We start from the raw sequence: 20,365 nt of genomic DNA, 5'->3' as shown, positions 1-20,365 counted from the left end.
TTTTCACACATTCACAACACCTAGTGCAGCCATGCCCGTCGGTGGTGGGATGCATGCGAAGACCAAATTCACGCCATTAATTGATTCTATTCACGCACAATTTACCTGTGCAGTGGATATATATTTCAAAACGCAAACATATGCATAGACATTACACCATCACATAGGAGTTGTGCACATCACAAATTTTAAATAATGACACAAGTACGTAACGACAAACTAATTAAGATATCACCGAATGAAGTGAACATATAGTATAAGCTATGAAATGTATCAAATGTACCCATGGATATTTAACACCGGCAAATCCATAAGTTTTTGGTAACAAAACATTCCCGGCCTATAACAACGTACGGCCACAAAAAGTGCTGTAGATTAATCCTCGAGCACAATATTTTTCAATTACTCCGGCCTATTGCAGTTTGTAATTTTGTTTTGATGAATTTTGTGTTGTTGGTACTTGATAACAATAATTATTCGCTTTATTGATTGCTCTCTCCCTGTTCTTAAAGAAGGAAACCTGAAACTTGATTAATGCAAAACTTCTTTTAATGGTAAAAAAATGTTTTGCAATGTTGTTACTCTGTACCATTGTTCATCTCGTATTAATTCTCCCTCTTTTTGTTTACAATCATACTATGTATGCGTTAGAAGTTTAATTGGGCACCGTAAATCTTTGAGCTGAAAAAGGGTGTAATATCTCTCTTGAAGTGTAAATAATTTGTAGTGGAGGACGAACATTTACATTTGTTTTTGGAGAAAAGAAAAGCAGAGCACTTTACAGTTAGAATGAAATTGAAAGAATGATATTTACGAGCACCATAATTGGTAAAAGAGAAAGAAAAGAACGAATCAAATTTTATGTTCATCGAACAACATCAATCTTGATCATTTTCTGTTGACCCTCCTGCAGTTGTTCCTGATCTCTCCATCTTTTCCGGTCAGCGGGCTTATGTTCCCCATCTTGATCATGGACGCGGCGAAGTTCTTGAAGAAGTCCTTCTGGCTGTTGGAGAACCGTTGAACAACAGGCGCGGTGGTTGTGGCCGCGACGGGGTCGGACAGCATCACTTGGTCCGAGGCGAGCTGTGCCCGGCCGCGCAAGAGATTGCCGTAGTACTTGTTGTCGAAAACGTCGGGAGTAGCCTGGTCCAGGTTCTCCAACGCTTCGTCAGCCTGCCCGGCCGTGCAGTTCTGCTGCGTGAACTGACACTGCACCCGCCCAAATGTGTGCGCTCCTGCAAGAATTAGCACCGATTAATCAGTCTATTAAAGATGTCGCAGTCTGTAAAACATTCTGAATATTTCGAGATTTGGTCGTGTAACTTGGCACGCAGGTCCTAGAATGTTACTACCTTGGAGGGCGACGAGGTCAGTGTTGTCAAGGCCGAAGTTCCTGAACTTCTCCTGAAGAGTCTCGAGGGAGTCGAAGGGGCTTGGGAGATCGTTGGCACCCTGAATATTGGTGCTCGTGCCGTCACGGCGGCCGAGAAGCACCCTCCAGTACGGGCCTCCAGCCAATTGGACAGAGACCTCGGACGCAATGGCGAGGATGTCGGCGCAGGAGACGACGCCGGGGCAGGCCTGCTCCAGCGCGCGCTTGATGTCGTCGACGACGGGGAACCCACGCGCCGAGTTGTCGTTGGCGGGGACTGCCTTCTCGCTCTGGATCATCCTCTGGAGGTCGTCGTCGAGAAGGATCGAGCCGTCGCAGCCCTGGACGAAGCAGTCGTGGAAGTGGAGCCGGATGAGGCTGGCCGGGATGCGCGCGTCGGACACGCGGGCGTCCTGGATCACGCGCCGGACTATGTCCTGCGCGCCGGGGCAGGACTCGTCGTAGAACGTCGAGCTCAGACCTCCTTTGGAGCCATGGCCGTGAGCTGATCCGGTTGTCAGTGCTAGTACTAGCAGCACTGCTAGTGTCACCAAGAAGCTGCAGCGAGCAAGGAAAGAGGAGGCGGCCATGTGTCCGAACTGGATGTTCAGGATTTGAAGAAGCTGGTCTTGTCTGTGCTGACACAGGTGGAGCCGTGGAGGGGAGAATTGAAGAGGCTGATCTTGTCTGCTCTGCCGAATTGGAGAGAAATGTCTAAGAATTGGATGTGAGGGAAGCTTAACGCCATGGAAGCTATTTATACTCATTGTTTTGTCTTGAAAAGTTCATCAGCGTGTTGAACTTTTAGTTGTAGGTTGGATGTATGGGTACGCATTTGACATGTTCCGTGCCGCGCATGTGCTTTGTTAACTTGTGTATATTTGGCACTGCTGTTGGCGGCCGCAGCCTTCTTTTAACTGATCCACGCGGTTGCTCATGCTTTTCTACTCCTATATATCGTCGTGAGGGACATTTTCGGCAGTAGTGACATATATGTTGCGTGCTGCGGGACAAGAGAATGCAAGGAAAGATTGCGTCATTGACTCGTGGTACACCATCCAGGATTGCAGTGTGGAAGAATTCCAAGGGATTTTAGTCTTGGGCCAGCTAGCACAACCGAATTGCTAAGTTTATATACTCTCTTGATCCATAATAAGTGACTCAGATTTAGTACAAACTTAGATCAAAACTGTACTAAATCTCAGACACTTATTTTGTATCGGAGAGAGTAATTTTTTTCACATTATTGGGAAGATTTCAAAGAGTTTTTGGGCCTGGTCATGGGCTATCCTACCCCAATTGCTATCCATATGTAGTATTTCGTTTTTTTTTGGAAGAGTTTCAAAGGGTTTTTAGGTCCGGGCCTTGGGCTCAAGCTCTGCCCCATCTCTGTCTTCGCTCCTCCACGGGAGTAATCTTGGTTACATGAGCCTCTCGAAATAATGTGCTTCCACCCAATCCCCTTCCCACCTGTGCTCTAATAATTCGATCAGAGTCAACAGAGGCAAAGAAATGAGGGGCCGCATATCGATGTGTCGGAAGGAAAATAGCCTTCACAAACCCTAGACATTAAAATTTTGATCTTAGCACGTTACCATCATCTCCGACTACTAATTCAGCATCATCATAAGACCGGAGAACTACATATCAACCTCTAGCAAATACTTTGTAAAGTTTTTATATTCTTGGCGATGACGTCTCATGGTCGAGGCCGTGTCATGTGGAATAAAGGTATCCGGACTATTTTCCCGTCAGGCATAGCCATCGTGGCCGATTCCATAGAGCTAGTACATCTTGCATTATATACTTTTGTTATTTTGGCATTCTTCCTTGTCAGTTAGGCCACAAAGCAGCGTTTTGAAAACCTGTCTTGCAAGAAATATATCTTTGGTCACAATGCATTCAATGGTCCTAGGTTCTCATTCTCTGAGACATGCGCCTGTTTATTCAAAACCTACGAGGTTGGTTCAGGTCCAATCTTATAGTCTTTTCATCAACAAAGACATGCATAAGTATGAAGATGCGGCTGACATATCTAATATTTGTATTCCAAGAATCTTTGTGTGACCTTCAATTTTATTGGGGATATTTGTTTTTTTGAGTAGTCACTCCCCACCTGAATTTCATTAAGTCAAAGTTGCGGATAACATAGAGTCCGAGAAAAGTTCCAAAACCTCTATGAGTCTGAGTTACAAGCGGAGACGAAATTCCCCAAGAGAGTAGCAGTTTCCTTTTGAGTAGTTTTCGTGAAGCGGATAGACCACAAGGTTAGGTCAACGATAGAGCTAGCCCTCCGATCCTAAATTCTTGTCTCAAATTTGGTCAAATATGGATGTATCTACTCTTAAAAGGTGTCTAGATACATGCAATATTTCGACAACAATTTAGGATCGGAGGGAGTATTACAGTTTGTTCTGTCTTCTATACTCCTATTTTTTTAATCACCAAGGCAAGATGTTTGTTCAATATTATTTTAATTTGTTGATTCCCTTTCCACCCCATGCACCAATCTTAATTCGCTGACAAGCTGCCTCAACGCCATGGCAGAAGGCAGAAAAGAGGAACTGAAGATATAAATCAACCCTAGTTCGTATTATGCAGCTTCTAAGGGTTTCAATAGTGTGCCAAAACCAAATTTGCCATGTCATACTAATTTAGTATGGGTGTCAAATGCCAGTTTTCTCCACAATGTGTGCAGCGCCAAATTAGCTAAGAAGAGGCCCACCTGAAAATAAAATAATCCAAAAGAACATAGCTTTCCCCTTCTCTTTCCCCGTGAGAGCTCTCACGAACTCTCTCCACCCCCAAGTTCCCAGCTCAACTTTTCACAAATTCCACTCCCAAATCACAGCCAAGACCAAGCCGATTGAGAAATTAAGCTGGACCGCTGGAGCGGCCGCTTGCCGTGGTTCTCTTCCCGAGGCCGGAGGGACGACAGGCACCTTGTGCCGGACGGGACCGAAGATCTGCTCTCCGGCGGCATGGTCGGGGAGGGCAGGAAGGCTGTGGCTGGAGACCTGCGCTGTTGTCAGCGTCATTCCCAGGCGGCGGCCCAGGCAGGTGTCGTCCCCGTGCAACCCGGCGCCGCCCCGATCTAGATGCGTGTAGGTGCGCTGTGCACAGTCCATCAATGGTGCTTTTTCGGTGCCTTCCCGGGATCCATCCGCGCGAGAGACAGGAGCTAGCTGAATTTTTTATTGCTTCAACGAATTTGGCACCGGAGCAGCTACTTGCTTCGGTTCCACAAATTTCGATTTTGGCATCAGCCTCACAATGTTGTCCAGGGGTGCCAAATGCCAAATAGAGGATTTGGAACCGCTATTTAGCCAACACTGTGCAGGCCCTAAAACAACATACGTGCTCTACATTTACCGTGTGAGCTTGAACCACAAAAACAACTCGTACACTACAAACGCACACATTCAGACACGGTCTGGATGCTAATTAAGTTGCCACAACTAATTAATACAAGCTCCCAATCGATCAGGGATCTCATATATAAACTGTTCAGGCTTCTTTTTTGTGGAACGGCCTCCAATGTTCAGGCTTCTTGTGGTGCTTGGGCCTCTTGACAATCATGACGGTGCAGTCGGCGTGGTGGCTGCAGTAGTCACTCACGCTCCCAAGCACTGCCCTGCAGTTAAAGAATTTTTAGAGTAATCAGGGAAATGAATTGAATGAATGAATGATCGACGAATCAAATTAAATCCTGTCAAAATCAATGAGAATTAACCTCTTGAAGGCGCCGTAGCCATGGCTGCCCATGACGAGCATGTCGGCATGGTGCCGGTCGACGGCCTCGCAGAGCACGTTCCGGGCGTCCCCTTCTTTCACCTCGTAGGTCACGTCGGCGACGTGGGAGCAGTGGTCCTTGGCCCTGTCGATGACCCGGGCGGAGGCGCGCTTGAGGTCGAGCTCCACGGTGGGGAGCAGCTCGGCGGTGCCGATGCCGGCGATGCCGATGACGGAGGCCGCGGGCGGCTTGGCGCTCACGACCACGAGACGGTACTGCTGCTGTGGCTGCGGGTGCGTCCCCGGGGGGAAGAAGTGGTGGATCGTCCAGTCCAGCGCGTAGTAGCTGTGCTCGCTCTCGTCGATCCCCAGCACCATCGCCGGCTTCCCGCTCCCCGCCGCCGGCTTGTCGTTGTTGTTGTTGCTCCCGCTAGATTCCGCCGTTAGCGGTTCCTTTGTCATGAGGGACTCTGCCTCCGCCGCCATGGCCCTGGACTTGATCGATGAACAAAACAGGGGAAGTGGCTGAGCAGGGGAGTTATTTATGCAACAAAGATGGCTGTCTCTGCGGGTGGGACCAACGGCTGGGAGGAGGGCTCGGAGGGAGCGCGGGAAGCACGGGTTTCCCTCTGCTGCGTCCTGTGGCTGTCAAAATCTGTTGTCTTTTTTCCTTCTCTGTTCAAACTCTTTTCAAGGGAAGAAATAAAAACAGAGTAATCCGTTTTTTTTCTGAAGAGGTGGCATATATGCATGGAATTACCAATCTTGATTAAACAGGGTTTCACTGTACTGCATACATCACAGAACACACTTTATTTTACATACATATCTAGAAAGAAACTCTCCCAGTGAGTGTCTGCATCCAAGGATGTACACAGACATCCGCTGCTCTATGTGCCAGGCAGGAAATTATTGGCCTTATCAATCCAGAGTTCAGGATAGTATATGCTACTTGCAGGAGTTTCACTATAGATGTGAGATCCACCAGCCATTTATTCACACTGATAAACAACAATCCGGCCCCAAATTCACATGTATGCATGTAAACAGCGTACTGATCACTGCAGGGTTAAGCAAAGCTGGAGCATTGCTTCATTAATGCTTGTGCTTTGGCTTCTTCACGATCATGACAGTGCAGTGCGCATGATGGCTGCAGTAATCGCTCACGCTTCCGAGAACAGCCCTGCAAGGAGGTTCAGGTAAGTCTGGTAGCAATACACATGAGACTGGTGAGGATAAGAAGAATTCGAAGCGAAATGGATAATTGAAGAAGCAGATTCTGGATCATTTTGTGGGTTAACACAACCATACCCTGACAAATTATAGTCCAGTCTAGTTCATTAATTCATCATCAGAACTATGAGAAAATGTTTTCTCGAAAAATTAACTATGAGAAATTGTAGTCCTGACAAATTAAGTATGAGTAATCTGTTTGTACTGCTTATATATAGTGCATGGTAAGCTAAATAACATTTGCTCTAAAACTGTCACATGTCAATCATCTAAACCGAAAACAGGGGAAGAACAGAGCATAATAAGTAGTAGTAAAAACGGCAAACACCTTTTGATTGCTCCATATCCATGGTTTCCCACAACCAGCATCTCCGCGTGATGCCTTTCGACCGCCTCGCACAGGACGTTCCTCGCGTCCCCTTCCATCACTTCAAAGACAGCATGGCTCACCTGCAGCCAAAAATCGTTATGACTGACAGCAGCAACCGAAATATATACAGAAATGATCCCGCAGCCAAAATCCTAGTACAGAAATCAGAAACAGAGTAGTGCTAAATCTCTAATCTGTACCTGCGCGCAGAGCTCCTTGGCCTTGTCGATGACGCGCATCGCGCTCCGCTTCAGGTCCGCCTCCACGAACGGCAGCACGTCGGCGGCGCCTAATTGGTTGGAAATTCAATCGGTCAGCAAATTTATCCCCCCAATTGATCCGAACAAACCCACCGATAATCCCCAAATCGGAGACAGGAGGAAGGAAGAGCGCGAGGTGAGATTCGCACCTGGTCCGGCGAGGCCGACGGCGGAGGCGGCGGTGGGCTTGGCGGTGACGACGACGAGGCGGTACTGCTGCAGCGCCGGGTCCGGGGACGCGAAGAAGTGGCGGAGCGTCCACTGCAGCGCGTAGTAGCTGTGCTCGCTCTCGTCCACCCCGACCACCATCGTCATCTTCCCCCCCGCCGGCGCCGCCGCTCCCCCCTCTCCCCCAGCCGCCGCAGTCGCTCCCGCTTCCGCCGCCATGGCTGGTTCTCCTCTCCACCAAGCTTTGGCTTCTCTTCCACGACACGGCACGCAATTCAACCCTCTTGGATGAATGTCTCGACGGGTCTAGACTTGTCGAACGGAAATTATGGAAAGGAAGCGCAGGCAGGCAGCAGCGTGTACTACTCTTAAACCGGCCAGGCGGCGATGATGACGCGAGAAGAGGTCTGACGGGTGGGACCTCCGTTGCAGCGTCACGTGATCTGGTTGGCTACTGGCCACGTGGCTCGCGACTCCTCTGGAAACTGTGGGCACTGGGATGGTTTCGCCAGTCGGACCGGAGGCGCCCACTGGTTCCCGTCGGCCCAATCATTCGCTCCTGGATCGATTTTTGTCGGCTCAGGACATGTAACCAAAAATAAATCCCCACTGCTTGCATTAGCACCGTAGCACACAGAACTCGTTAACGAGTGAAAAACCCAACGTGTATGATCATTTTCTGCTGTGCAATTCCTTTTGCAGATTCCATTGCAAGTGTTTAGGGTTGTTTGTTTTGTGACAAATCCAACTCAACCAATTGGCTTACCAAATTTTATGCTACAGATTTCTTGCATTGGTCCTCACTTTGCCAAGTATTTTGGCAATGATTTGTAAGAGGGATGCGTAAACTGTTCTCATAGATGGTAACCACGTTTTCTTACACCGTTTCTTACAAATCAAAGAGACCTAGCAAAACCCCATGTATGCAACATGTTCTTGACTTTAATTCAGATAGATTTTGCAACTAGATATATTTGTATGTTTTTTTTGCGAGGAAACTCTATCTGTTTTTGTTCAAGGCCATTCCGTAAACATGTTGTTTTTTGATCAAGGTCACTCGTGACACCGCCCAGCCGTGCCGTGCCACAGCTCCACTCCCATAAGTGTATGGTGTCCTGCGGGTGATAGGAAACCCCCTTCATACCACCAAAAAATGACATATTTTGTTCGAGGCTCAAATTTTGACTTAAAAAATAAAAGTTCCAAGAAAAAATAATTTTCTGTCGTTAGTAGGGTCCTGCGCCGCTGTCTTGATACCTTTGAAGCCGAACTTGATCTGGCGATTCGTCTCCAGCGGTCAGGGATCTGGCGACCGGAATCTCACTACTTATTTGATTTTACTAATGAAGCACTGGAGACTTAAGCTCGTTCGCTACTCCTGGTGTCTCCTGTTCCCACAAATTTCTTTTCTCACATTCTAACTTTGATCTATGCATGTTATAGCCAGCTACCAACACTTCAACAAAAAAACAAATGACTGGTGCTAGCGCTTGCTCCTCATGTGAAAAGCGAGTGTTATATATAAAGAACAATGAGCACAAATAAGTATTCACGTGGAGGTTGGTGGAGAATTTAAAATCCAGATTTGCAAACAATATGACGTGTCCTTAAAAAACCCGAGAAAACAATTTTCATTCAAGTTCCTTTTTTTGGCTGGATATATATTCTGTAGGGGCTATGTCCATTCCAAACCGGCCTAAGATCACGTACGGTGCGGACGGCATTTTTCCTTTTCTCTCATCAATGTCTCTAAGAAATTGCCTTCTTTATTTTTGCAAAGGCCTTGGCATCAAAACAGGTAACAACACCAGCAGTCCAACTACTTGAGACGCCGAACAATTTAGTCCATGTACTGTCTGGTAAAATGTGATTACATGTGTTAGTCTCGAGGTTAAAGTCAATAGTAAGCTTTTGCCATGCTTCAAGCCGTCGAGGGACTGAACATTGGTCGATGTCAATTTTAAGGATATATATGGTACATGTATGTGTCAATGTGCAATATTAGGTGACGCCATTGTTTTCTCCCCGTTCGCATTCGGTGCCACCGGCGCTAGGAAGTAGGAACTGAACATTGGTCGACATCCTTTTCGCATGGAGGCTAAATTATATGCCGTCATCATCCATAGCAAATTCCTCGCCATGCACTCAAACCGTCAAACGCTGCCTCAGTCTTCTCCGCTTAGCTTCACAGAAATAGTTGGAACACAAAATTAGTCTCTCTCGCCTCATGTCCGGTTGACATCAGTACATTTGTTATACTAGCTACAAAATGGAGCACACCATTTAATTAAGTGGGTGTATACTAAAGCTACGTTCAATGCGTGGACCCGACTCTTCGCGGAATCCCGTCAAAATCGCTAACTCGTGTACTTTGAGCTCGCTGTTACAATTTGCCCGAATGGCCGTGGCACAGCCGACAAATTAGCAACAAATGTGGTTCTGTGAGACAAGAAAAATGTAGCTTTCTGAAATTTACTCTACTCTTTGTTGATGTTTAATTTCAATTTCGGTCCTCGCATCAATCTGCCCCATCAAGGCATCAACGGTTCCAATCTGATGTAATGGCAATTCCATTGTGAGTATGATTTTCAGCCGCGCAGGGCTTGTCGAGACCAATGGATTTCGTTCGCCACTGCCCAACTTGATGGAGCTGGGAATTGGCACATCACACTGTTCTCCCCATGCCGATTGTTTTTTTTTGGGGCAGAAAACCAAGATCAAGCATTACTGAGGTGGCTTTTCCTATCTCTCGGATCGCCTCGTCATGAGGTGAACCCGGATTTTCTTTCTTTCTAGTTTGTCTGTCACTTTCAGTTTCGCTATTGTTCCCGAGGCCTTCCACCCCCAATTTTCCTTGCATGTCTCTGTTCCTCCTCTCATCCTCTCCTTTTTGTGCTATTTCCACCTACTAGATGTACTAACTACTAAGCTAGTGGCACGTAAAATGAAGTTAGCATAAAGTGGGGAGCGAAACTTGTAGTTCATGATTTGACGAAGATGGAGTGCTATATGTAATGAGAATATTTTTTAGTTATTCACATGAGCGATGGTTGGTAGAGTAATATTCACTTTTTTCAATAGGTTAATATATATCCACCAGTTAAAATATGTGCGAGCCGAGATGGACATGTGTAGTGGAATGTCCCCATCATCGTGTGTAATCGCAATTAAGATTTTTTTTGCGGGTAAGTAATCGCAATTAAGATGTACATGCTATTTAGTGGAGAATGTGGTGGTTTAGCCTATATGTAACCCTTTGACACCGAGAGTGTGCGCAGTTTCATCATACAAGCTACATGGGAGTCTGAATTAAATTCATGCCGGAAATCTGGAGTTCTAATTAAGTAGCATGCACTCCGATTTGGACGATAAACTGAACATAAACGCATACGACCAGGGTCAAGAAAAAGAGGAAAAACAAGAGAATAAAGATTGTCACGAGCCACAAATTTGGAAATCAATTATTTTTTGTGTGACTATAAGCGTCTGTGTCCCTTTGACATCGAACACCCAGCCTTTGCTATGATCCTAACCTCCGGTCCTTGTGTGTGTAGACCGTTGCAAAAATAAACCTTGCAGAAAGATCGATGTCCACTGATGTATGATTAGAAATTCCTCGGAGAAAAGAAAGAGGTATGCCGCCAGTGTCTGTGGGGGTGGAAATTGCATGTCTGCTGAGCAGGATATGCTCATATCTCATCGGCCAACGGAACATGCAAAGGGTTGCAGATAGAAGGAGGAGAGGTTGGAGGTTGCGCTGCTGAGGATCCAGGCACATCACCAACCGCCCGCTCGTCCTCTGGCGCGCCACAAAGGAGGGGGAGTGCTTCCTGTCGGCGTACAAGCACCGGGCACGCCGGGCCGTCCATGTCAGCTACGACCTTGGCCGGCATGGCGCGGACTGGCCGCTGCGGCGCGCACAGGCGGACTACCGAACCGAAAAGATCGAATGCCCAGGTCTATTCGAGAGTATATACCGACTCAGCTTGCATTCTGCGAAGTGCGAAACGGGAAGAGGTTTGTTGCAGCCATCTTCGGATCCAGCTGTGCATATGTAGTGGATTAGTGGAAGCATGTGTAGTCAACTGGAGTACGTAGTACTAAGAAATAGTTACTCTCTCATCGATGCGGTGAAATCTAGACTGGCTCCCATCTCTCGGAGTACAAGATGTTGTTTATCATCTCACATTGGTCTATATCAAGAAGGTCTGAACTCAACATTTTCTACTACGTAATTTGTCTCCTACACTCTGCTTCGCCATTGCTCTCGAGGCCTCCCACTCCCAAATTTTCTTGCATTTCTTTGGTTCTTCCCCTCATCCTCTCCTCGACCAGTTTGTGCTATTTCCACCTACTTGATATCGGGGAAGAAATTTTACGTCAATGATCTGATGAGGATGGAATGCTATATGTAAGTAGAAAACTTTTTATTCACACGAGCAATGGTTGGTGGAGTAATATCCACTTTTTCAATAGGTGATCAATGCCCACGAGTTACAATAGCTGTGTGCTGGCACAAATCATTTTGTATTGAAATCTTGAGCCAATGTGGACATGTGTAGTGATTGTACCCATCATCATGCGCAGTCGCAATCATGATGCATGATATTTACTCGGAAAGGGGCGGTGGCCTATATGTAATACTCCTTCTTTTCTAATTGGCGTCGGCAATTTCGTAAAAAAATCTCTGTTAATTTCTGAAATCAACATGCAAATTGGACGTGGACCGTGGGTTGATTCAAAAAACAACAAGATACGTGTTTCGCAAAAGTTCAGATATCACGTGGACTGTAAGTTGATTTCAGAAATTAACATGATCTTCTTTTCAAAACTGCCGACGGCCGACGCCAATCTAATCCTGAGAGTGCGCCCAGTTTCATCCTGCGAAGCCAGTCTGGAATTTAGACTTGAGTACGGTGGCTCGGTCCGCCTTGGCCCAATCCCAGTTCTCAGTCAGCGCAAGCCAAGCCAAGTTTTCTGACTCATAGTAGGGCTCGGTCCAGCCCGACGACCGGCCCGGAGTGAATTCAAAATTTAACCAGCCCAGTGCCCCAAAGCGGCCCAGTCCACCACGCGCTGAGTAATTCGGGCTCCTTGGATCCCCTAAAAAAAAAATCGGGCTCCTTGGCTGGTGGCAGCCTTGGACCGGCTCTGCTCGGCTCAGTTTGACTCGTGTCCACCCTGGCTGCAGACTCCATGGACACGAGCAGATGTGTACATGCAATTCCTCGCACGAGCCTGAGTTAAATTCATGCTGGAATTCTCAGGTTGTAAATAGCACGTACCCTGAATGATAAATGCATACGACCAAGCTGAAAAGAGGAAAAAAAAATGAGAACAAGGGTTTTAAAGAGCCACAAATTTTGGAACTCCACATGGTTTTTTGTGACTGCAAGCTGCAAGGATCATAGCTTAGAGGGTCATAAGACAGAGACTGTGGTCCTGTAAAAAAAACCCCGCCAAAAAGACAGAGACTGGTTTTGTCTCTTCACATTAAGTTAGCGCCCTGCTTTTGCTAGGATCTCAACCAGAACTCAAAAAAAAAAAGTCACAACCATGCTATCATTATGTGAGTAAAGCATAAGGATATGTAACTTAGCATAGTTCTTATTTCTATGAATATACTGCAGGAATTGTTCCAATGACTAATTAATTCTATGACACGAGGGGTAAGCCTGCACACATATAGTCTCTGCAAACGCTGAAGTCGCAGCGAATCAAAGAATATTTTAATAGTACTTCGAAAACCTACTGCAACGTTGTATGCGTCAAGATCATTGGACTCAAACGTACTCAACCTAGGCGTTCCTATCCCCTGGCTCGGTCACTACTCCTGTTGTCTCCTATTCCCACAAATTTCGTTTCTCATATCCCCTCTTTGATCTATGTATCTCAAAGTAATGCATACGCTCCTGTAGTTGCCTACATCTTTTTCTCCTATACATCTTATAGTTCCTCTCTCGTCCATCGCTTGACTGATCTTTGCGTCTGCATGCGACTTTCAACTATTTGATGTACTAATATATATCTCGTCTCCTGCACCTTTTAATACCATGGAGTGAAGTAATAAGGAGTAAAAATTTTCGCGCCGATTCAATATTTCGGGGTGAAATGGCTCGTGCATGCACCCCAATATAAATTAATAACTGACCCATTTGCAACTCATAGCATCACATAGGAAAATAATGCTCCAACAACCCGGTTGTGAATAATGTCTTTTCTCTTACGTGTATGTATATCACCCCATATATATAAACAAGAATAGGTAGCCGTAGGCGTAGCATGCTCCGTCGTCCTTTCACTTCATTTTAGTATGCCGGCCGGTGGATAATTGCATATACATATGTATGAGAGAACAATATAGACATGTAAAATACAACAGTACATGGAAATGGGAGGCATCGGGGTAATTTCTTTTCGCGTTCAGAAGGCTGGCGCTGCCAGGAATACATAACTGAGAGAGCAGGAACCTTCTTGGTCTCTCGACATGGCGCAAGGATCACTCACGAGTTTTCTCACCCTATTGCTCTTCTGAGAGTGCAGATGTGTATATGCATACTTGATAATTATGTCGCTAAAGGTGCACATAGTTGTAATTAGCAGCTTGTGTATACGAAATGAAGCAACGAAGGGATTATTATCAATCGGGGAGAATATTTACTTATCCTTCATGAGATGCAGCAATTTTGTGAAAGGTGTGTCGATAGTGATGACCTTGCCCACAATTAATAATCCATCTCAAGTCATAGATTGATGCACATAAACAATATATTATTAAAGTCCCAAACAATAACATTCAGCCTGTCACAACTCACAAGCATACATTCTGATTACATCAACCTTGAAAATATTGCAGTACCGCTCACGTCATAGCTACAAATTCAGTTATATGTATATGCGTAAAAAGAGGCTGAAAATCAAGTGGAAAAGGAATGATCTCTTAATATTTTTCCTCTTCTGAAACAAAATATGTGGATTTGTGAAACTAGAAAACAGATTGGCTGGAACAGAGGATGTCCCAATCTTGTGGTTCCTGTGTCCTGACGTTTCCTTTTTTTCCCTCTACCTCCTTTGTTTATACTAGAACCAATTTATTTTCGCTCGTCTCATGCATGCTTTTCCTGTTCAAAGCCCATGCTTAATTAGAATGTGAGATTGAGAATAGTTCAATTCAACGTCGCGAGAGGGAGTAATTAATTGCATGTACGTGACGGGAGCAAAAATGAGTACTAATTCCACCAGTGACAAATACCGTGGAAAAAAATGATATAATATTGGAGTACAAAGTCTATCGTATTCCGTTCACCAGTTTTCAAGTGTCGTCCCGGCCATATATAGTTGTATACCACTTCACTTCAGTCTTCACTTGACTACGGAGTAGATAGCAAGCAGTGCCATGCCATCCCACTTGCTCTTAACATGCATGTTGGTAGCACCGCATCAGTAGCCCAGTACACCTAATAGGTCTCATATTCTCCAAAAATAAAGAAATTATTGTCCCATATGTCACATAAATAAATCAACAAGACGACGAGGGAAGACCAAAGAGAAGCAAGAACATGAGGGAATATGAGACATTGGGAACAGTGGCAAAGCTCAGAACTCAACCAGCCTGGACGTGATGAAATAATTTGGTGTTTTGGCCTGCACCCGAGCCGTGTCCCCTCTCAGGATTGATGCTCCTCTTAAGTCATAACTTTCTCTGTCTTGTTCATGGTAAGCCTCGTCAGTGAACAAAAGTCATGTGGAAAGACAGAGAACCCATTTTCTATCATTTTCCTGAAACAGGATAGGATTTGTGTAACCTAAAAGAAGCACTGCAGCTGAAAGCCTGAGACAAAGGATTTTGTAAAACCCGAATCAGTTTATTTTGCTAGACTCATATGTTTATTGTCCAAATATGATTGTATCTATACCTAAAAAATATCTTATACATGTAATATTCCAGCATTTAATATGGAACGAGTGAGTACAACCTATTGCACTTTGAGATTCAGCAACAGATTGAGCTTGTTTCTGCGTCGGCCGCCGTCTTGTCCGGAGCAACCCTCGCCGGCCGGCGCCGGCGGCCCCATTGAGCGGCGCAACCGACGCAAGAGGCTGCACGTGTCTACTTTTTTTGATGATAATAAAACAGATAGACACTGAAAACCGAACTGAATTTCACTGTTAACTGAACGAAATTTCGGTTTTGCCTGTCAAGCTCCTAGTTTCGGTTAGGGTTTGCTGGTAACCGAGATTCAAAATAAACCGAATTTTCCTAACCACATTTTCGATTTATGCGGAACGGCGAAGGCCCAGGCCTACTGGTGTCTGTGTCACGGGATTTTCGATTTATGCGGAAAATACATGGGCCAGCTCCATCTGAATGCCAATGCGCAGAGAGGCGCAGGAGGAATTCTCCTAATCACGAGTCATGACACTTCTTTTTTTAGGGTTGTGTGCGATGCATCAGTTTTCTTTTCTAGACAACGGGCCAGAACATAGATTGATTGGTCTTCGCTCCTAAAGAGATGCACGAAATCAACGGTAACCATGGCCGGTCGGTGATGGATCGAAACCAAAGTACTAGACATTCCACTCTCGGTTCAACCAGCTAGCGGGTCTAGCTACTTTGCCCAGCAACATGGAAAGATATATGGCTTCTTCCAGACTTGTTTGTAGTTCGTCGTCGGAGCGATCGAGCATTTCACTGGATATATATACAATTTACTCCTTCAGTAATCAAGTATCAGTGCCGACTAGTTCCTCAACTGATTTTATCCTCTGCACCTTAAGCATTTGACTTGTTCCTCGGTGTAAGTTGTCACATTCCCTTCTCAGCCAATCTGTTTCTGAAGATGACAATTTTTAAAGCACGGTTAGTTAATCCAAGTATCATGACTCTAGAGGCAAGTAAAACAATTTTTTTTGAAGATTCTAGAATTGCAGCCATTTGAAAAACAAAAAATGTCAGTAACAGTCTTAACAGGTACCACTGCCGGTGTGTAGTTGCCAACTTCTTTGGCGACCGAAACTGCATACGCTCTATACACTCTATAAGCTGATTAAGTACGTACCAGCCCGGCCAAAACCACATGCATGACTCTCTCAAATCAATCTTAGGTCGATCTCTTAGACGTACCTTCTATTAATTCCACCATTGTGCCTGATGCCCTCTGTTCCCAACGATATTTTCATATACTCTTATAGTTCCTGTCTGTCTGACTCTCTCGTCAATCTCCTGACTGGTCTTAATTTGCGTGTGTGGCATTCAGCTATTTGATGTACTGATGTTCTAAGGCTGCCAACATGTAGAAATGAAGTAGGACAACTGAGCTGTTATATAGCACCTATATATATTTTTTATATAAAATGTTTGTATAGCTCTAGTTTTGTGCATCAATTAGGTGGCAATCACATGCATGGAATAGAAGGAGGATACGAGACACCGGGAGCTGTGGCGAAGCCTGACTGCAGAGATGGCTAAGGCCACTCTCAATGCATCGTCTCTTAGGTGTTGTCTCTTAGCCCATAATAAATGCTAAGATACCATACCTCCAATGCATTGTCTCTTACTATTGTATCTAAAGTATCACTTAATTAGATATAACAATAAGATACAAAGCATTGAAAGAGTTGTATCTAAATGTGTATCTAATGCATCAGATACAATATAAGACACGGTGCATTGGGAGTGCGAGTTGAAATTTGTATCTATCCAGTATGATCCGGATCATCAATATAAAGGGACGTGGCCTCCCTTGGAGTTGACAACGCTTCCAGATATTTTTTTGTTGGTAAAGTCTATTTCGAACCTTAGACTCATAGACGATGTCTGATTTTTTTTTTCTTTCTGAAATACACCTAAGCAGGTGTATCATATATTGAAGAAGAGTTCCGCGAGTAGGCCGGTCCTACACGGACTACTCACTTACATTCCACGGTACAATCACTAAACCAAAAACACCGAATCTAGTGCCCCTAAATGGACCAGCAACATTCCACACCACTACTTCTTGCCCAATGGCATGAAGGATATGGTTTGTAGCCAGCCACACACCATCAAACATGACAGCATCCCTATGTTTCAAGATGCACCAGCACACGAAAGTGACACCTGTATGAAGATCGTGGCGGTCCTTCTTGCCAATGACAAACAACCAAGTCGACAAGCTTGCCAAAGAGTCATGCTCCTTCGACAGCCAATCCAGTCTCCCCAAAAGACCAAGGATAACGGCCCAAACCTGCCAAGCTACCACACATCTGATGGGGAGATTGAAAGGACATTTCTATTCCTAAGTATTTTGGTGTTAATCACAACATGATTAGTGGACTAACTTGCGCTAACTGTTTTAGATTTGATATCAAATGACACAAGACGATTTGTTGACCCTTAACAAGGAATGAAGCGTAGAAGGGTTTTCAGCGGCTTTTTGTTTGATCGTGTCATAGAAAACCGTACTATTAAGAGGGAGTACACATGAGAATGGTTTGGGCGATTCAACTCCACGTATGCAAACACTAAATTGCACCCATGTAAAACATTACTAAAAGGGAGAAAGAGCTTACCTTAAGAAACCCTAGTCATGCCTTTGTCAGCAGGTGTAATTGTGTGTATATGCTTAGGGTATTGCATCATAATAGGATTGTTCAACGAATAGTATATCTAGTGAACCTATTGAGATTGTTGCTTGTATCCCCATTAAACTGAAAAGAAACTAAAATTTGTTAGTCATCTATTCACCCCTCCCTCTAGTTGACTATACTGACCTCTTTCAACCTTGTCGATGACAATAGAACCAACTAAGTTGTGTCTACGTATGTGGGAGCATATGATCAGTGCTAACAGAGACAGTTGCTGCTTGTGGAAATTGAGCTGACATGATGTTTAAGGTTGCACCCAGCAGATTGAGACTTGCGTTGCTTGGTGGAAGGAAAGAAAGGTACGAGTCGGTTGCTTAATTAATGTTCAAGCTAACAAAGACAATAGATTTAGTGTTCACATGTGTAGTCGACAAAAGACTAGTCACTCACTCATCCTCCCTCATTGGTGGAGTGAAATCCTGACCGGATTCATCATTGACAGTTTCAGATTCACCGACAGATCCGGATGAGTTTCAACATCTCACAATGGTCGATCTCAAGAGGGTCTCAATTCAATTTTTCTTCTTTCTAGTTTTCCTCCGACACCTAGCTTCGCCATTGTTCCCGAGGCCTTCCAGTCCCAAATTGTTTTTGCATCTCTTTGTTTCTTCCCTCATTCACTCCTCGATCAGTTTGTGCTATTAGGGGACCGAAGCTTTCTGTCAATGATTTGATGAAGGCAGAGTGCTATATGTAAGGAGAATTTTTTTATTGACACCAGCGAAAGTTGGTGGAGTAATATTCATTTTTTTCAATAGCTGATCAACGCCCGCGAGTTACAGCGGGTGTGCTGGTACGAATAAGTTTGCATTTAAATCTTGAGCTAGCCAAGGTTGACATGTGTAGTGGATTGCTCCCATCATTATGTGTAATTGCAATTAAGATATACTCCCTCGTCCCATGAACTAAAGCAACGGCAAGAATTATGAAACGGAGGGAGTACATGATATTTTGTGCGGAATGGGCTGGTTAGCATATATATAACTCTCTAATAATTAACACTGAGAGTGTGTGCAGTTTCATCCTGTAAGCTCCATAGACACACGCGTATATGTGTACACGCAATTTCCATTCCCCATGCATGAGCTTGAATTAAATTCATGCAGGAAATCTGGAACTCTCAATAGCAGGTACCCTGAATGATACGACTAAGGTCAAGAAAAAAAAGAAAAATATAAAAGAAAACAAGGGCAGTCACGAACCACAAATTTGGGAATTCCACATGTTCTTTTGTATGAACGCAAGCCGTAAGAATCATATGATGGTAAATGAGACAGAAGTTGGAACTGTGCCACTTGACATTAAGCATCCTGCTTTGCCAGGTTTAGTATAAAGAAAAAAAAGAATAAAGTTAGTATGATTTTGTACTAAGTCCTAAACACTTATTATGAATCGAAGGGAGTAGTATTATTTCAGCGATCGAAAGCACAAGCTAGGATTGCTGGTATTTAGAAAGACTACTACACCGTTGCACGTGTCAAGATCATAGGTGTCAAATTCCACGGAGCTGTCCAGCTACCAGCTCGTTCTCTAGGTTTTCTTCTTCGAATCGGGCTTCTCCATTTTCCATTCCAGCTCGTTCTCTAGTCATGCTGTTGTCTCCTATTCCCAAAATTTCATGCTCTCACATCCTCTATTTGATCTAGGCATGTCAAAGTAATGTACACAAAACTAGTGCTACCAACACTTCATCAAAAAGTGCTACGAGCATGTTAAAAGGAAATGGGACAATGACGCTTGCTGTTTGCTCATGGGAAAATGAAGTGGCATATATAATTGGGACTGCCTTAGTCTCAGTTGACTGAGATATAAGAATTCTCAATCGACCAGCCTAGGCCGGCCACTTTGCACGCATGGATGGGTATTGTGTTTGGCTGTTGATAGGTAGCCTAGTATTTTGTTTTTTTGTGGTTATTTTGTTGAATTCATTAATGACATCAGGTTTCAGATTACCAAATTTTAAAAATCACACGTGAAATTTTATGCCTGATTCTAAAAATTGCACGTGAAATTTTATGCAAGATTTTAAAAATTGCATGAAATTTTATCCCTGTGCGCGATTCAAACAATTGCACGTGAAATTTTACACGCAATTCTAATTGCATGTGAAATTGCGCGACTCGAAAATTGCATGCGAAACTAGATTAGCTTAGCTACCTATCTAATTTACAGTAGAAATTATGGGATCTGCGATTGGACATAAAAATTGCGGCTGAAATTTTATGCACGATTCCAAAAATTACACGTGAAACTAGATTAGCTTAGCTACCTATCTAATTTACAGTAGAAATTATGGGATCTGCGATTGGACATAAAAAATAGAAATTATTTTTCTTGGGTAAAGGAACAGATGACTCGATTCTATATCGATCATGATGCACGTGATAACTTGGACATCTATTTCAAATACATATCCCATTTTTGCAGAATGAAAAAAAAAAAAGATCACGCTTGGCAAGAAAAAAAACAAAGCAAAAGAGGAAAACAAAAAAATGCATTCTTAAAATTAGAGTTGTACTCCCTCCGACCCTAAATTGTTGTCGAAATATTACATATATCTAGACGACTTTTAAAAATAGATACATCCTTATTTGGGCAAAT

The 20,365-nt window shown here is 44.3% G+C and overlaps 3 protein-coding genes across 3 annotated transcripts; all 3 read right to left on the bottom strand.

Annotated features, from left to right (window-relative positions):
- Nucleotides 1–689: 689 nt before the first annotated feature.
- On the bottom strand, nucleotides 690–2,096 carry LOC100829519 (peroxidase 2). The gene is made up of 2 exons (XM_003575395.4): nucleotides 1,356–2,096; nucleotides 690–1,238 (listed from the first exon to the last, which is right to left on the bottom strand). The coding sequence occupies exons 1-2, from the start codon at nucleotides 1,963–1,965 to the stop codon at nucleotides 889–891; spliced, it is 960 nt and encodes a 319-aa protein (XP_003575443.1). The 5' UTR covers nucleotides 1,966–2,096; the 3' UTR covers nucleotides 690–888.
- Nucleotides 2,097–4,629: 2,533 nt separating this feature from the next.
- On the bottom strand, nucleotides 4,630–5,705 carry LOC100832482 (universal stress protein PHOS34). The gene is made up of 2 exons (XM_003575537.4): nucleotides 5,109–5,705; nucleotides 4,630–5,009 (listed from the first exon to the last, which is right to left on the bottom strand). The coding sequence occupies exons 1-2, from the start codon at nucleotides 5,591–5,593 to the stop codon at nucleotides 4,883–4,885; spliced, it is 612 nt and encodes a 203-aa protein (XP_003575585.1). The 5' UTR covers nucleotides 5,594–5,705; the 3' UTR covers nucleotides 4,630–4,882.
- A 147-nt stretch (nucleotides 5,706–5,852) lies between these two features.
- LOC100829422 (universal stress protein PHOS34) lies at nucleotides 5,853–7,489 on the bottom strand. The gene is made up of 4 exons (XM_003575527.4): nucleotides 7,120–7,489; nucleotides 6,911–6,999; nucleotides 6,669–6,790; nucleotides 5,853–6,290 (listed from the first exon to the last, which is right to left on the bottom strand). The coding sequence occupies exons 1-4, from the start codon at nucleotides 7,355–7,357 to the stop codon at nucleotides 6,203–6,205; spliced, it is 537 nt and encodes a 178-aa protein (XP_003575575.1). The 5' UTR covers nucleotides 7,358–7,489; the 3' UTR covers nucleotides 5,853–6,202.
- Between the last annotated feature and the right edge of the window lie 12,876 nt (nucleotides 7,490–20,365).

This window comes from Brachypodium distachyon, chromosome 4, assembly GCF_000005505.3.
Source record: "Brachypodium distachyon strain Bd21 chromosome 4, Brachypodium_distachyon_v3.0, whole genome shotgun sequence".
Taxonomy (NCBI): domain Eukaryota; kingdom Viridiplantae; phylum Streptophyta; class Magnoliopsida; order Poales; family Poaceae; genus Brachypodium; species Brachypodium distachyon.
The sequence above is the reverse complement of the archived record's forward strand: the minus strand, read 5'-3'. Positions and strand labels throughout refer to the sequence as shown.

Coding starts and splice junctions, on each gene's coding strand:
- LOC100829519 (XM_003575395.4), bottom strand. CDS start 1,965: ATGGCCGCCTCCTCTTTCCTTGCTCGCTGCAGCTTCTTGGTGACACTA. Junction 1,239..1,355: donor TGACCTCGTCGCCCTCCAAG/GTAGTAACATTC, acceptor TAATTCTTGCAG/GAGCGCACACATTTGGGCGG.
- LOC100832482 (XM_003575537.4), bottom strand. CDS start 5,593: ATGGCGGCGGAGGCAGAGTCCCTCATGACAAAGGAACCGCTAACGGCG. Junction 5,010..5,108: donor GGCTACGGCGCCTTCAAGAG/GTTAATTCTCAT, acceptor CTTTAACTGCAG/GGCAGTGCTTGGGAGCGTGA.
- LOC100829422 (XM_003575527.4), bottom strand. CDS start 7,357: ATGGCGGCGGAAGCGGGAGCGACTGCGGCGGCTGGGGGAGAGGGGGGA. Junction 6,791..6,910: donor CCAAGGAGCTCTGCGCGCAG/GTACAGATTAGA, acceptor TTTTGGCTGCAG/GTGAGCCATGCTGTCTTTGA. Junction 6,291..6,668: donor GGATATGGAGCAATCAAAAG/GTGTTTGCCGTT, acceptor ACCTCCTTGCAG/GGCTGTTCTCGGAAGCGTGA.